The sequence below is a fragment of the Aquarana catesbeiana genome, linkage group LG08, assembly GCF_042186555.1.
Source record: "Aquarana catesbeiana isolate 2022-GZ linkage group LG08, ASM4218655v1, whole genome shotgun sequence".
Classification (NCBI taxonomy): Eukaryota; Metazoa; Chordata; class Amphibia; order Anura; family Ranidae; genus Aquarana; species Aquarana catesbeiana.
In genome coordinates, this window is record NC_133331.1 from 40,778,370 (window position 1) to 40,793,500 (window position 15,131).

Genomic DNA, 15,131 nt, shown 5'->3' on the forward strand with positions numbered 1-15,131 from the left:
ATGTGACAATATGTGGAAATATTTTAGATTGTAGGCTCTAACAAGCAGGGCCCTCTGATTCCTCTTGTACCAAATTGTAATGTAACTGCGCAGCGCTTTACAGCATGTGGGCAGACGTTAAACTGCTGGCGCTATATAAAACCTGTATAATGATTTTAAAAAAGGTCAAGGGGTATGAATACTTTTTCAAGGCACTGTACATCCCACATTAATAATTATGCTACAAAAATTAGCGTGTGCTGTAAATTGCCTCCGGCATTGCTCCCGTTTCTTCTTGCAGGAGGCTGCCATTTTGTTGAGGCTGTCAAAAGATCAGCCTCTACAAATTCAGTACAGTGCCAAAAAAAATAAAAGAGCAACTAAGCATGTGCAGAGCAGGGTGAGACAGTGTATTACTGGATTTTGAACAGTATAGGCACTTCTTTTTAATGTTTTACAAACCTGCAAAAAGGGTCAGCCTGAAATGATCTAACAGGACTTAATTTTCTAACGAAAGTTCCACTTTAAAATGCATGTGCTTGCTTTCATATACAAAATAGGTAAAACACACTGGACACAGGCAAGATAACATTAAATCATTTTAACTGCCCCTTTTCTTAACATATTTATTTCAGTACATTGCATATTAATGCAGATATGTGCCAATGAGGTGGCCCTAAACATTCAATGCACGTCACATAAATGGAAAGCTCATTTATAGACTTGGCCTCACTTTGGATGGCTAAATTAACTGCAGCTCCACCACTGCCTGAGCCGCCAGCTCTAGTCCACCGCAGCCTGAGCCACTCGGCCACGTTCTGAATACACCTGGCATAGTTCAATGTATGAGTTGCTGTAAATAAGTGTTTTTTAGGAAAGACAACTCACAACCTTGCCTAATGTAAGATTCACTTTAACTGAAAATACTACAATAGCCTTTCAGCAATGTTGACATAAAAACAAGTCTGAAGAATTCTATTTGCACAAAGCAAATGAAAACTAATGCAGTTTATATGATAATGAGATTTGTTCTAACAGACCAACTGGATGCACGTCTCCTGTGGAGGTGAGAAATTATCTGCTCCTTGTTCTAGAATGCAATCATTAATTTTAATTAAAATAAAAACCTTCCACTTAGTACAGTGATATTTTAATTACAAAGCAGCAGAGAATTCTTGCGGCAGCTGGATCACAAATGTTAATATTGCATGAAAGCACATACCTTGACCTTTGTGGTTAACTTCCTTGGCGGCGATGACTTTGTTGATGACCGTCTGCAGGAAATCATTCTCTCCCGCCACCCTGGGTGAAAAACGGGATGATAGGTTGAGCGGCTTGTGGCGGATGACGTCATCCAAGGCTAGCCTGGAGGGTGCACATCACAGACACCACCACAGGGGACATAGGGCCACAGGAACAAGGGAGTGGATGAGGTTAAAGCAGAGTGCAACAGAGCGCATGTATTAGTCCACAAGAGACAGAGAACAGGAATAAATGACAAGAAAGACAGAAAGATCAGTGATCAGGAAATAATGGCAGAAGAGAAACAGCAAGTTAAGGACCCTAAAGCCCTGCGGAGCGTGTCTGTGACAGTTTCCAGAAAATTGGAAACCTGCACCCAGAGGTCAAAACTATCAGTAAAGTTAATTCATTTATCCAACAAAAAGGTGACATCCAAATATGCTGATTCTTTACAGGAGCAGCACAATGGCTTAGTGACAAGGAAAATGTAAAATTATGTAACAAGTCACCTCAGTTTTCTGTGTGCAAAATTTTTGGCTGCACACTATTATGGAACTCAAATCACAAGTGGGTACACTTGACTTATTGTGAATCTAAACCCAATAAACACACATTTAATACATTGCAGCCTATCAGTCCTCCAGTGTCACTCTAGGCTGTCACCTACTGATCTGTACTACAGAACACCAGAAAAAAATATTGATGGCCCATGGAAAACACAACTCCAGCCAACTTTTTTTTTTGTTTGTTTTATTATAAAAGTGATGCATGAGATTATAATGGGGAAATTTCCCCTTAGCTCTGATCTCTCTGACACCAGGATTTGGGATATATACAAATCCTACAAAATCATATACAAATACAATGACAGACGTTCCAACCATTCTGCTACATCCAAAACTAAAAAGCAAACGTTTGCCCTGCGTTAGTTAATTTAGTCTGGAGATTGTGGCTAAAGCCTAACTAAAACATGTGTAAATCATAAAGAGGACTGGCGACACAAGAAATGAAATATTACAACCAGGTAATGGCTGTTCTTATGATCACTGCTAATTATGCCCATTGATGTAGAACACAGCAACAAAGGTCTTTCACTTCTGCTCATCAATGACGATTATAACTACTTGGAAACCAGAGGAAAAAAGAGAGCTGTTTGCTATGCGAGCCAGGAGTGAATAAGTAATTGTAAACGGTTCAATGAGGTAGAAAAAAAACAAAACAAAAAAGTAAAATAACCTTTTAAAACGCTGAAAAAAAAGTAATGCACGTTACCAAGACACTCAGGTCTTTATGTCGGCTAACTACATGTGAATACTGAAGTGGAGGATAACATATATAAATAATGTGCATGTGTATCTATGTGATCATGTACAGTGGGGCCGGAAAGTATTCAGACCCCCTTAAATTTTTCACTCTTTGTTATATTGCAGCCATTTGCTAAAATCATTTAAGTTCATATTTTTTCCTCATTAATATACGCACAGCACCCCATATTGACAGAAACACAGAATTGTTGAAATTTTTGCAGATTTATTAAAAAAGAAAAACTGAAATATCATATGGTCCTAAGTATTCAGACCCTTTGCTGTGACACTCATATTTAACTCAGGTGCTGTCCATTTCTTCTGATCATCCTTGAGATGGTTCTACACCTTCATTTGAGTCCAGCTGTGTTTGATTATACCGATTGGACTTGATTAGGAAAGCCACTCACCTGTCTATATAAGACCTTACAGCTCACGATGCATGTCAGAGCAAATGAGAATCATGAGGTCAAAAGGAACTGCCTGAAGAGCTCAGAGACAGAATTGTGGCAAGGCACAGATCTGGCCAACGTTACAAAAAAAATTTCTGCTGCACTTAAGGTTCCTAAGAGCACAGTGGCCTCCATAATCCTTAAATGGAAGACGTTTGGGACGACTAGAACCCTTCCTAGAGCTGGCCGTCCGGCCAAACTGAGCTATCGGGGGAGAAGAGCCTTGGTGAGAGAGGTAAAGAAGAACCCAAAGATCAAAGTGGCTGAGCTCCAGAGATGCAGTCGGGAGATGGGAGAAAGTTGTAGAAAGTCAACCATCACTGCAGCCCTCCACCAGTCGGGGCTTTATGGCAGAGTGGCCCGACGGAAGCCTCTCCTCAGTGCAAGACACATGAAAGCCCACATGGAGTTTGCTAAAAAAAACACCCGAAGGACTCCAAGATGCTGAGAAATAAGATTCTTTGGTCTGATGAGACCAAGATAGAACTTTTTGGCCTTAATTCTAAGTGGTATGTGTGAAGAAAACAAGGCACTGTTCATCACCTGTCCAATACAGTCCCAACAGTGAAGCATGGTGGTGGCAGCATCATGCTGTGGGGGTGTTTTTCAGCTGCAGGGCCAGGACGACTGGTTGCAAGCGAGGGAAAGATGAATGAGGCCAAGTACAGGGATATCCTGGATGAAAACCTTCTCCAGAGTGCTCAGGACCTCAGACTGGGCCGAAGGTTTACCTTCCAACAAGACAATAACCCTAAGCACACAGCTAATATAATAACGAAGGAGTGGCTTCACAACAACTCCGTGACTATTCTTGAATGGCCCAGCCAGAGCCCTGACTTAAACCCAATTGAGCATCTTTGGATAGACCTAAAAATGGCTGTGCACCAACGTTTACCATGCAACCTGACAGAACTGGAGAGGATATGCAGAGGAGGAATGGCAGAGGATCCCCAAATCCAGGTGTGAAAAACTTGCTGCATCTTTCCCAAAAAGACTCATGGCTGTATTAGATTAAAAGGGTGCTTTTACTAAATACTGAGCAAAGGGTCTGAATACTTAGGACCATGTGATATTTCAGTTTTTCTTTTTTAATAAATCTGCAAAAATGTCAACAATTCTGTGTTTTTTTGTCAATATGGGGTGCTGTGTGTACATTAATAAGGGAAAAAAATGAACTTAAATGATTTTAGCAAATGGCTGCAATATAATAAATAGTGAAAAATTTAAGGGGGTCTGAATACTTTGTCCCCACTGTATGTATATATGCATTTTTTCCTGTACATTATTGTTCATGTCTTCTTTTCTATAGATCATTACCCCTTCTAAAGCTCCTGAGGAAGCGGTCACCCCACAAAACATGTTGAGATAGACTGGATAAGCATCTATTACAGATCCCCCATGTTAGTGGGGCATTATGTAAACATGTCCAGGTCTTGAAGGAGTCTCTTCTTGCCTCTATATTCTTTTTTTTAGTTGCTTTATTCTATTTGATCAATGTATAAATGATTTTATGAATTTTTCTAATAAAATATGAGGATTTTAAATTATATATATTTTTGTGAATACTAGCGGTACCATGAAAGTCCCCAGTGCCTGCAAAAATTTGCATTTCCAGTATTGAAACTATTGGGACGCAGGTATATCAATAATATATTATGCGTAGTTGTAGCACATTTAATTATACATAACTAGTTGGTAACAATGGATTGAGAGAATATAATATGTATGTGTATATATATATATATATATATATACACACACACACACATACACACATACATATATATATATATATATATATATATATATATATATATATATATATATATATATATATATATACATACATATATACATATATACATACATATATATATATATATATATATATATATATATATATATATATATATATATATATATATATATATATATATATATATATATATATATATATATATATATATATATATATATATATATATATATATATATATAGCCATAATTTGTAGTTAGTATTAAATAGTATCAGTTTAAAGCTGAACTAAACTAACGCGTTAACTATTTTTAATGCTGCTAGCCTAAGTAAATAGGAAGATATATTAGATCCACTTGTTTTAAACCCTTTTTCATATTTCATTAGCTTCCTGGTTACTCACCTAGCCCAAAATGATGTCATACATCCCATGAGTCTTAATGGGCTTCTTTTTTTCCCCTTCATGGGGAGGAAGGGCTTTCTCGGCTAAGTACACCCTCCTGCATGCATGCCTGAGCTAAGGGCAGATGAACTCCTGAAAGTAAACACTCATGAATCATCTGCCCTTACTCAAGAAGGCCACAGCTAAAAATGCTAGGGGGAAGGCATTTTTCACAGTGATTTCTTAACAAAATAAAACATGGAAACACGGACAGATGGGCGAGTTTGTTTTGAATATTAAAAATTAATTAAATAGCGTTTTCAGTTGATGGTACGCAGATACAGTTCCTGTTTAACAACTATTTCAATGTTTGTACCAGCTGAAGCAATTACCATAATGCAAGTGCTTAAAGAGAATTTTTTTTTCAGTTTTTGACCAGAACATCTTTTTAAAGTGCACCAATCAACAAATGTCCATCCTTCTTCGGGACACAAACTGCTGTAATTTGTTGTTGAACCTGGATGCACGCAAGTCAACCTCTGGCCATCCCCAACATTGGCACATTTCCGGAACACCCTGGGTGTAGAAACCATTTCCCCAGGCAGATCTGCTGGCGACTGAGATAAACTGCCTTTCAGTTCTCTACTCCTGGGATATGGACTGCCGATAGAATCGGCACAGGTCCCTCTGCCCAGGCTAGTATGTGGTTCACCTCCTTCAGAGCTGAACGACTCCTGGTACCGCCTTGGTGGTTTATATAAGCCACTGCAGTGGCATTGTCGGACTGAACCCGGATAGGACAGTCCTGAAGCTCAGTCGTCCAGGACCATAGGTCTAGACATACTGTCGTAATTCCAGGACATTGATGGGCAGGATCTGTTCTGACCTTGACCATTTCCCCTGAGCTGTGAGCCCTTCTAGGGTCGCACCCCAGCCTGAGAGACTGGCATCTGTAGTCAGTACTGGGAGGAAGGCTCTTCCCTTTAGCAGGTTCTGATCCTGCAACCACCAGTTTAGGCTTAAGCGTGCCCAAGGAGATAAGAACATTGGATAATCCAGGGCTTGTCCTCTCCTGTTCCAAGCCAACAAGATGTCCTACCTTACCGACACTGGTAAAAAAACGGAAGTACTTCCTGTATCGGAGGGGTTATAAAGGGGATCACTTCCTGTCTAAAGACCTTTGGTCTACCAGTGTGTTCACCTGGAGATGAAGTATAACCCAGCAGGTAATGAATATTAGCCTAACTCTGTGTCACATGACGTATGAAAAAGAAAAAACCCTGCTGATCCTGCCAGTTCGCTAAACACATCCCTTGCGCCTTGCCTGTGCTGAACTGAAATCCCAAGCAATGATATTTGACCTGCGCAGGTTATCTTTGTGGACCACACACCACCCCCACCTTATGATTAGAAGAAGGGTCTGTGTTTTGTAGTCCTAATACTTTTTCTGTCCTAGGGTGAAATTGCTGCTTCTTTACAGATACCAAATGAATAAGTATTGTCCCCATGCCAGGAAATTAGTTACTGGCATGATCGCCAAGTTAAAGTAAATAAAAAAAGACTGGAAAAAAAACGAATGCAGCCAACACATCTAAAGACTGATCAGCCACAATGTAGTACAATTTTTGTTCTTAGGTTTAGCTAAAGTCTAACTTCATAAATTGTAATAAAGATAGAATGTTTCCTAACGTTATTCCAATCAATGTGTTAAATAACTTTAAATTGCCAATTAAAAGGCATCCTTTTCTTTCTATGAATAATAAGCTCTGAGCTGCAGCATGTCACCTGCACCCTAGGCAAGATGACATAGCCTCTGGCTGCTGGGTCTATTGTAGGTTTTTAACATCCAAACTGCAAAGGGCCTATACAAAGCTTAGAGGGTCAATAAGAAGCAAACTAAGCTTACGCATTTACAGCTTTTTTTTTTTTTTTTTTGCTTTTTTTTAAGCACGACTGAAGTTTACATTTTTTACCCACTTGCCAGTCTCCTGCTGTAGTTTTTAATTTCTAGTTAATTCATGCTTGGAAAATGCCTTAAAATAAATAATTCTTTGTCTCCCACTGTACAGATGAGTAATGGCCACTCTCCTCATATTATACTGTACATCCTCATGTACACTTGTATTGTTAGTATTGCTAAGGAAGGGCGGGGGGGGGGTAACCAAGGCTGCTGGATTGATCTGTGCAGTGGTCAGCATTGTCAAACTATGGTACCTATTTGGAATGTGCAGTCATCTCTACAAAAATTGCACAACTGCTATAATAGGTCATTGGAAGCAAGTCTATAAAAACCTAAGTTGTTCGTATTCTGTTTATGTGACATAATACATATATTTCTGAAACATCAACACATCTGCACGCTTTGTTAATATAATCTACACTTAATACCTTTTATACATTCCAATAATACAAATGTAAAAGTCTCAGTTCCTAGTGCTATAACTGTGGTTGCAATTAAGAGAATTTTCATAAATGAACATGCATCATCGACTGGAGGAGCCATCACCAGCGTGATCTCCCTAATATAGATCTTAGTCATTATTTGAATGTAGCAGTGGATAACTAGCTGGCCTTTGAGCCAGTGACTATGCTTGTCTGATGTCTGAGGAAATCTCCAGCGTGCCTACACACTGATGAAAGCAAGGCTTCAGAAAGCGCTCGATGCGCCCATGTGTCATAAAAGGTAAATCCCTGAGAAGCAGAGAACATTATTATAAGCAAGGTCAGCGGGCGCCTAGCAGAGGCGTTCAGTCCTAATTAATGTGGAACAATGATTTTGTATTGTTTGTTATATAAGACCATAAAACAGCTGTCTTCCTGAATTATTCACACTGTACCGCTGTAACCATTCAACGGCTTCACACACAATCTTACAATAAAATGCCACTGTGCATTAGGACGACGGACTGGTAAGAAATCACGTCTGTCCAATGTTTGGCTGCAGAAATGGCCACGAGTAGGTTAAAATAATGCATGCTCATTGTTATTACGATTTCATAGACTGAAATCATGTTTTTGCTCCCATTGGCTGCAGAGGAGGTAGAGAGCCACACTGGACACTTCAGTTTTTATTCAACCAGACAAACATCAAATGCTGAAACCAATACACAAACAAAAAAAATACAATTTTTTCTGGTGTAAACGGTCATAAAGCAACCATAGATGTATGCTTTCAGGAAGCAATACGGCTGATTCAGGCATTACTTGCATTCATTCAGTGTTTGTTGTGTACAAATTAAAGCAGACCTTGTGCTACATGTAAGGTAAAATGAACAGATGTAATGCAAAGCCCAGTAAGCTGGTTGTTCAACATTCCTTATGTTTCCTATCTACCAGAGCCCCCAGAAAAGAAAAAAAAAAAAAAAAAACTACCACTTCTAGGTGACCTGACACTCCTACAACTAAGCATACAGTGGCTGAACAACCAGTTACCAGGTTCTAGAGTTAGCCATGTAGGGGAGACTTGACATCACAGAGAAACGTGCGAGAGATGTAGCTCTTGCTGCAGATCAGGGTAATTCACAAGAGTGTGCACAGCATTTTGCATTAGGGTGTGCACCCCAAAGCTCAAACACATATGCGTGTGTGGGCATGTGTATATATACTGATGGTGACAGTAGAGCAGTGGACGGTGCCAGTAGAACAGAGATTGGTGTCAGTTTTTATTTTTTTTTATAATTTTGTAAAATGTTATTTTTTTAAATAATTTTTCTTTTTTTTTTTTTACAATGCTTTTAGGAGCAACATTAGGGAGCTTTGGTGAAATATCAGGGGTCAAAACAGGGGCAATCAGCACCACACACGGGGTGATTAGGGTGTGCCCAGGCACACCCTGTGCGCACACCTATGGTAATTCAAGTACATTGTGGTTTAATAATTTGCTGCTTCCTGTGTCCTGGTATTAACTTAGGGGCCTATGGATAAAAATACAGTGTACTGTGGAGGAAACAGGCACTCGCCATGCTTGGAAGTATCTTTATGGCAAGCTTCTGCCGGAGGCTGCAGCTCTGCAATAGAGCAAAGATAAGAGAAACAGGAGCATGGTATAGATCAGGGATATGCAATTAGCGGACCGCCAGCTGTTGCAAAACTACAGTCCCATCATGCCTCTACCTCTGGGTGTCATGCTCGTGGCTGTCAGAGTCTTGCTATGCCTCATTCTGCAACAGCTAGAGGTCCACTAATTGCATATCCCTGGTATAGATTATGAAGCCTCTGAAGGGAATAGAAAAACAATTGGGAGGGTACCTTCATCCTAATGTAGTCATACAAAGAAACTAGAGACCATCCCTCATGGTCAACAGGTGAGCAAAAGGAAAATGAAATGAAGATAGATAAATATATTCAATGATAATCCTGAATCCTCCTTCTGAAAAAGAGACACAGTCTGCGAAACATGTAGAGGATATCAGATATACCACGGTGATCCTGGTGCCACATACCTTGGAAACTATCAGCTAGGTTGATGCAACATTGGTGCCACACACTTGTTTTTTTGTAAACATTTAACCACTTCACATCCAGGCCATTTCTGACACTTCGCTCCTACATGTCAAAAATCATCATTTCTTTGCTATAAAATTAGATAGAACCCCCAAACATTATATATGTTTTTTTAGCAGAGACCCTAGAGAATACAATGGCAGTCATTGCAACTTTTTATCTTGCATGGTATTTGCGCAGCAATTTTTCAATTGCATTTTTTTTTTTAAAAAAACAGTTTCATGCTTTAAAAAAAAACAAAACAGCAAAGTTAGCCAAATTTTTTTGCATTGTGTGAAAGATGAAGTTACGCCGAGTAAATAGATACCTAACATGTCACGCTTCAAAATTGCACACGCTCGTGGAATGGCGCCAAACTTTGGTACTTAAAAATCCCCATAGGCGACGCTTTAACATTTTTTACTGGTTACATGTTTTGAGTTACAGAGGAGGTCTAGGGCCAAAATTATTGCTCTTGCTCTAACGTTCGCGGCGATACCTCACATGTGTGGTTTGAACACCGTTTTCATATGAGGGCGGGACTTACGTATGCGTTCGCTTCTGCGTGCGAGCTCACGGGGACAGGGGCGCTTTAAAATTTTTTTTTTTTTTTTTTTATTGTTAATTTTACTTAAAAATTTTTATTTTTACACTTTAAACATTTTTTTTTTTTTTTGATCACTTTTATTCCTATTACAAGGAATGTAAACATCCCTTGTAATAGGAATATGACACGATCAGTCCTCTTTACAGTGAGATATGGGGTCAATAAGACCCCACATCTCACCTCTAGGCTGGGAAGCCTAAAATAAAAAAAAAAAATAAAACGATCGCCGCTTCACAGCTGAAGCGGCGCCGTTTTTTTGAATGCAGAGGCCGGGCGTGACGTCATAACATCGCGCCCGGCCTCCGAACGATCATAGAGACTCCGGCGACCATCTGGTCCGCCGGAAATCTCTATGGTGAACATCCGGCGCCGGCGGATCCGCTATCCGACTCACCGATCGCTGAGGTGAGTCGGTAGTAGCACCGGAGGGCGGCGGGAGGGGGGGGGGCGTCCCCTCCCGCAAGAACGATCAAGCGGCGGAACAGCCGCTATGATCGTTCTTATGGTGTACGGAATCGCCGGCTGAAAATGCCGGTATCTGAATGATGTCTGTAGCCTCAGACATCATTCAGATATAAGCCCCGAAAGTCGAGGACGTCATATGACGTCCTCCGGATGTCAAGCGGTTAATTATGTAATACTATGTGATCTATGTTTATCCCTTTTTGTGTGTATACATACCAATTTTTAATCTTTGTATGAATAAAATATGATTGGATTTTTTTAATCAAGTTGTCTGTATATATATTGGTACCATTTTCCTTTTGCTCACTTGGTGACCGTGGGGGATGGTCTATGGTTTCTTTGGATGGCATGGTATAGACAAGCAAAACATTTTTCTTTTGCATTTTTTTAATAATTTTTCCAATTTGCAATACAGTCATTATATATAGCCCAACCATTTTTTTGGAGGAGTTGGGAAGAGTTAAAACCCCTGCAAGTTTTTTTTTGTTTTTTTTTGCGGTCTGCGAACCACTGGGGAAATTTCCCCTCATTTCCTGTAAAAACGACGAACAGGAAGTTAGAGGAAATCTCTCATAAAAGGCAAATTCCCCTATTAGACAGTTGTCCCCAAAACAGGTGTCCCATCAGAAGATTTCCCCTTACCTCTTTTGGGTACAACTCTAAAATTTTGGATTTTCCATTTTCTCTTTTGGTGACATACAGAAGGTGATTCTGCCCAGTGGGGAAACAGACAGCAATCCAAACTGAACACAGGAAGAATTTAACATCCAAAACGAAAAAAATACAATTTCGTCTAGATTACTATTTAAAGTGGTACAATTAAACAAACCTACAGTGGGGACAGAAAGCATTGAGAAACCCTTAAAAAATGTTTCACTCTTTGTTATATTGCAGCCAAAAAATATGAAAGAATGGGAATCCCGTCAGGATAGGAATATAGTAGTACTCACCACATATATTAAAGGGGGTGTGATCAAAAACTATATATGAAAAGGAAAAATAAAAAACTAAATGACCAAGGCACACCAAACAGAGTAAACTACAAAAAAAATTATTAAGCTATGCAAAGCTGAACACAGAAAAAATAGTACACAACTACCACTAAAAGACAGATATAGTGGGAATACCGGTAGGGGATCCCACCAATCTACAAAAAATTTCATATAGGTACAGTGTTGCATGACTAAATGTCATTCAAAATATGAGAGCACTGAAAGCTGAAAATTGGTCTGGTTATTAAGGGGGTTTAAGTGCTCAGTGGTCAAGTGGTTAAGGTACACACAGCACCCCATATTGACAAAAAAACACAGAATTGTTGACATATTTGCAGATTTATTAAAAAAAGAAAAAACTGAAATATCACATGGTCCTAAGTATTCAGACCCTTTGCTGTGACACTCATATATTTAACTCAAGTGCTGTCCATTTCTTCTGATCATCCTTGAGATGGTTCTATGCCTTCATTTGAGTCCAGCTGTGTTTGATTATACTGATTGGACTTGATTAGGAAAGCCACACACCTGTCTATATAAGACCTTACAGCTCACAATGCATGTCAGAGCAAATGAGAATTATTAGGTTAAAGGAACTGCCTGAAGAGCTCAGAGACAGAATTGTGGCAAGGCACAGATCTGGCCAAGGTTACAAAAAAATTTCTGCTGCATTTAAGGTTCCTAAGAGCACAGTGGCCTCCATAATCCTTAAATGGAAGACGTTTGGGATGACCAGAACCCTTCCTAGAGCTGGCCATCCAGCAAAACTGAGCTATCGGGGGAGAAGAGCCTTGGTGAGAGAGGTTAAGAAGAACCCAAAGATCACTGTGGCTGAGCTCCAGAGATGCAGTCGGGAGATCGGAAAAAGTTGTAAAAATTCGACCATCACTGCAGCCCTCCACCAGTCGACTTTATGGCAGAGTGGCCCGACAGAAGCCTCTCCTCAGTGCAAGACACATGAAAGCCCACATGGAGTTTGCTAAAAAAAACACCTGAAGGACACCAAGATGGTGAGAAATAAGATTCTTTGGTCTGATGAGACCAAGATTGAACTTTTTGGCCTTAATTCTAAGCGGTATGTGTGGAGAAAACCAGGCACTGCTCATCACCTGTCCAATACAGTCCCAACAGTGAAGCATGGTGGTGGCAGCATCATGCTGTGGGGGTGTTTTTCAGCTGCAGGAACAGGACAACTGGTTGCAATCGAGGGAAAGATGAATGCAGTCAAGTACAGGGATATCCTGGACGAAAACCTTCTCCAGAGTGCTCAGGACCTCAGACTGAGCCGAAGGTTTACCTTCCAACAAGACAATGACCCTAAGCACACAGCTAAAATAACAAAGGAGTGGCTTCACAACAACTCTGTGACTGTTGTTGAATGGCCCAGCCAGAACCCTGACTTAAACTCAAACTGAGCATCTCTGGAGAGATCTAAAAATGGCTGTCCAACATTTACCATCCAACCTGACAGAACTGGAAAGGATCTGCAAGGAGGAATGGCAGAGGATCCCCAAATCCAGGTGTAAAAAACTTGTTGCATCTTTCCCAAAAATACTCATGGCTGTATTAGATCAAAAGGTTGCTTCTACTAAATACTGGAGCTAAGGGTCTGAATACTTAGGACCATGTGATATTTCAGTTTTTCCTTCTTTAATAAATCTGCAAAAAATGTCAACAATTCTGTGTTTTTCTGTCAATATGGGGTGCTGTGTGTACATTAATGAGGAAAAAAAAAATGAACTTAATTGATTTTAGCAAATGGCTGCAATATAACATAGTGAAAAATTTAAGGGGGTCTGAATACTTTCCTCCCCACTGTATACATCTACTTTACCAAATATGTAATGATCAAATTACATTTTTATTAGCTAGATTATGTAAAAATTATGACTTAAACAATGGCCATGGTCATCACTACCAAATGTTTAATCTTCAAGATTCATGAAAAGAGTATCTGTAAATGCACCCTACAGCACCATACAATAAGTTTTAACCTGTGCACTCTCAAACCCCAAGCAAAACTATAAAGAACTGCATTCTGAGGTTATCAATGCAGGGAAAAAAAATATTTAAATGTCGAAATCTGCATTATAATTATGCACGTTTACTATAATTGTACTTACGGTTGAAAAGGTATAAAATGCTGTTTGTCCTCGTCATCGAGTTTTCCAGTAATTATGTCAGTCACATCCATTACTGGAAGAAGAAACATAGAATTAATACAGTAGTCCGGGTAGCCAAGTGTGTTAATGGATGGAATATTTTAATGGAGTGCATAGATGGAATAAACATTCGATTTCAAATTCATCAAATAAGTACGTTTATTCTGCATCTGTCATTGGATGCTTCACTTTCCTTTCTATAAAAAGGGAATAAGCTGTTTATTTTATTATTTTTTTTTTAAATATCACTGTCTTACCTCAAAGCCACTAATCAGACATTTGCCTTACAATAAAGAAGAACTCTAGTCAACAGAAGAACTTTTATTTTTATAAACTAGATGTTAGATTCTAGATCTGAACCTATTAATATCATCCCAGTATAGGTAGAAAAGGTTCCAACTAAGCTGAATTACTGATATTTCAAACAAGACATTCCATTATTTTGAGGTAACTGCATCCCAAAAGTAATTTTATAGTAGCTTCTAGAATTTATTAGATGCATGTAAAAGAAATAATTTTGATGTAAATAATATCTTATAGATGTGAGTTAATGCTTTGCACAAACTTTGCAATCATATATGTACACATGGGCAGACATCTATGCTCATTGCATACGTACACAATTGTGCTTTACTGCTTCTTTTTACAATGCAAATCTATAGGGCCTGCAGTGAACTGCGGTGTTCTCTATACTGGGGCCTGACTTCTATAAGCCATTCATAAAATGCAGGCTGCAGTGTGGTGCCTACAGTGTCCAACAGAATTCGCACTGCGAATTCTGAAAAAAAAAAAAAAAAAAACACCACACACACACATATAATAAGGGACCATAATTTTTTTGTAGAATATGTAAGATGTTACGCCAAGTACATAGATACTCAACATGTCATGCTTTAAAACTGCGCACGCTTTTGGAATGGTGACAAACTACGGCACCTAAAAATCTCCATAGACATCGTTTTAAATGCCTTTACAGGTTACCTGTTTAGAGTTACAGAGGAGGTTTAGTGCTAGAATTATCGCTCTTACGTTCGACGCGATAGCTCACGTGTGGTGCGAACACTGTTTACATATGTGTGCGCAACCATTTGTATGTGTCCGCTTCTGCACGCAAGCACAAAGGGATGGGGGCGCTTTAATTTTTTTTCTAATTTATTTTACTTTATGTAAACATCCCTTGTAATAGAAATAAGGATGACAGGTCCTCTTTATGAAGAGATCTGTGGTCAAAAAGACGCCAAATTTCTTCTTTACCTTTAAAAGCAAAAAAACTAAAAAAAAACTAAAAGAAAAAAAAAAAAAGGCCAT

General features: G+C 39.2%; 1 protein-coding gene across 1 annotated transcript in view; it reads right to left on the reverse strand.

The window, feature by feature from the left end:
- Positions 1–15,131, reverse strand: part of DOCK1 (dedicator of cytokinesis 1) — a gene marked incomplete in the record, with an annotated part of 633,434 nt that overhangs the window by 447,348 nt on the left and 170,955 nt on the right. Inside the window, 2 exon segments of the mRNA XM_073595735.1 lie at positions 1,202–1,281; positions 13,785–13,857. Of these exon segments, the coding sequence (XP_073451836.1) occupies positions 1,202–1,281; positions 13,785–13,857 (153 nt within the window).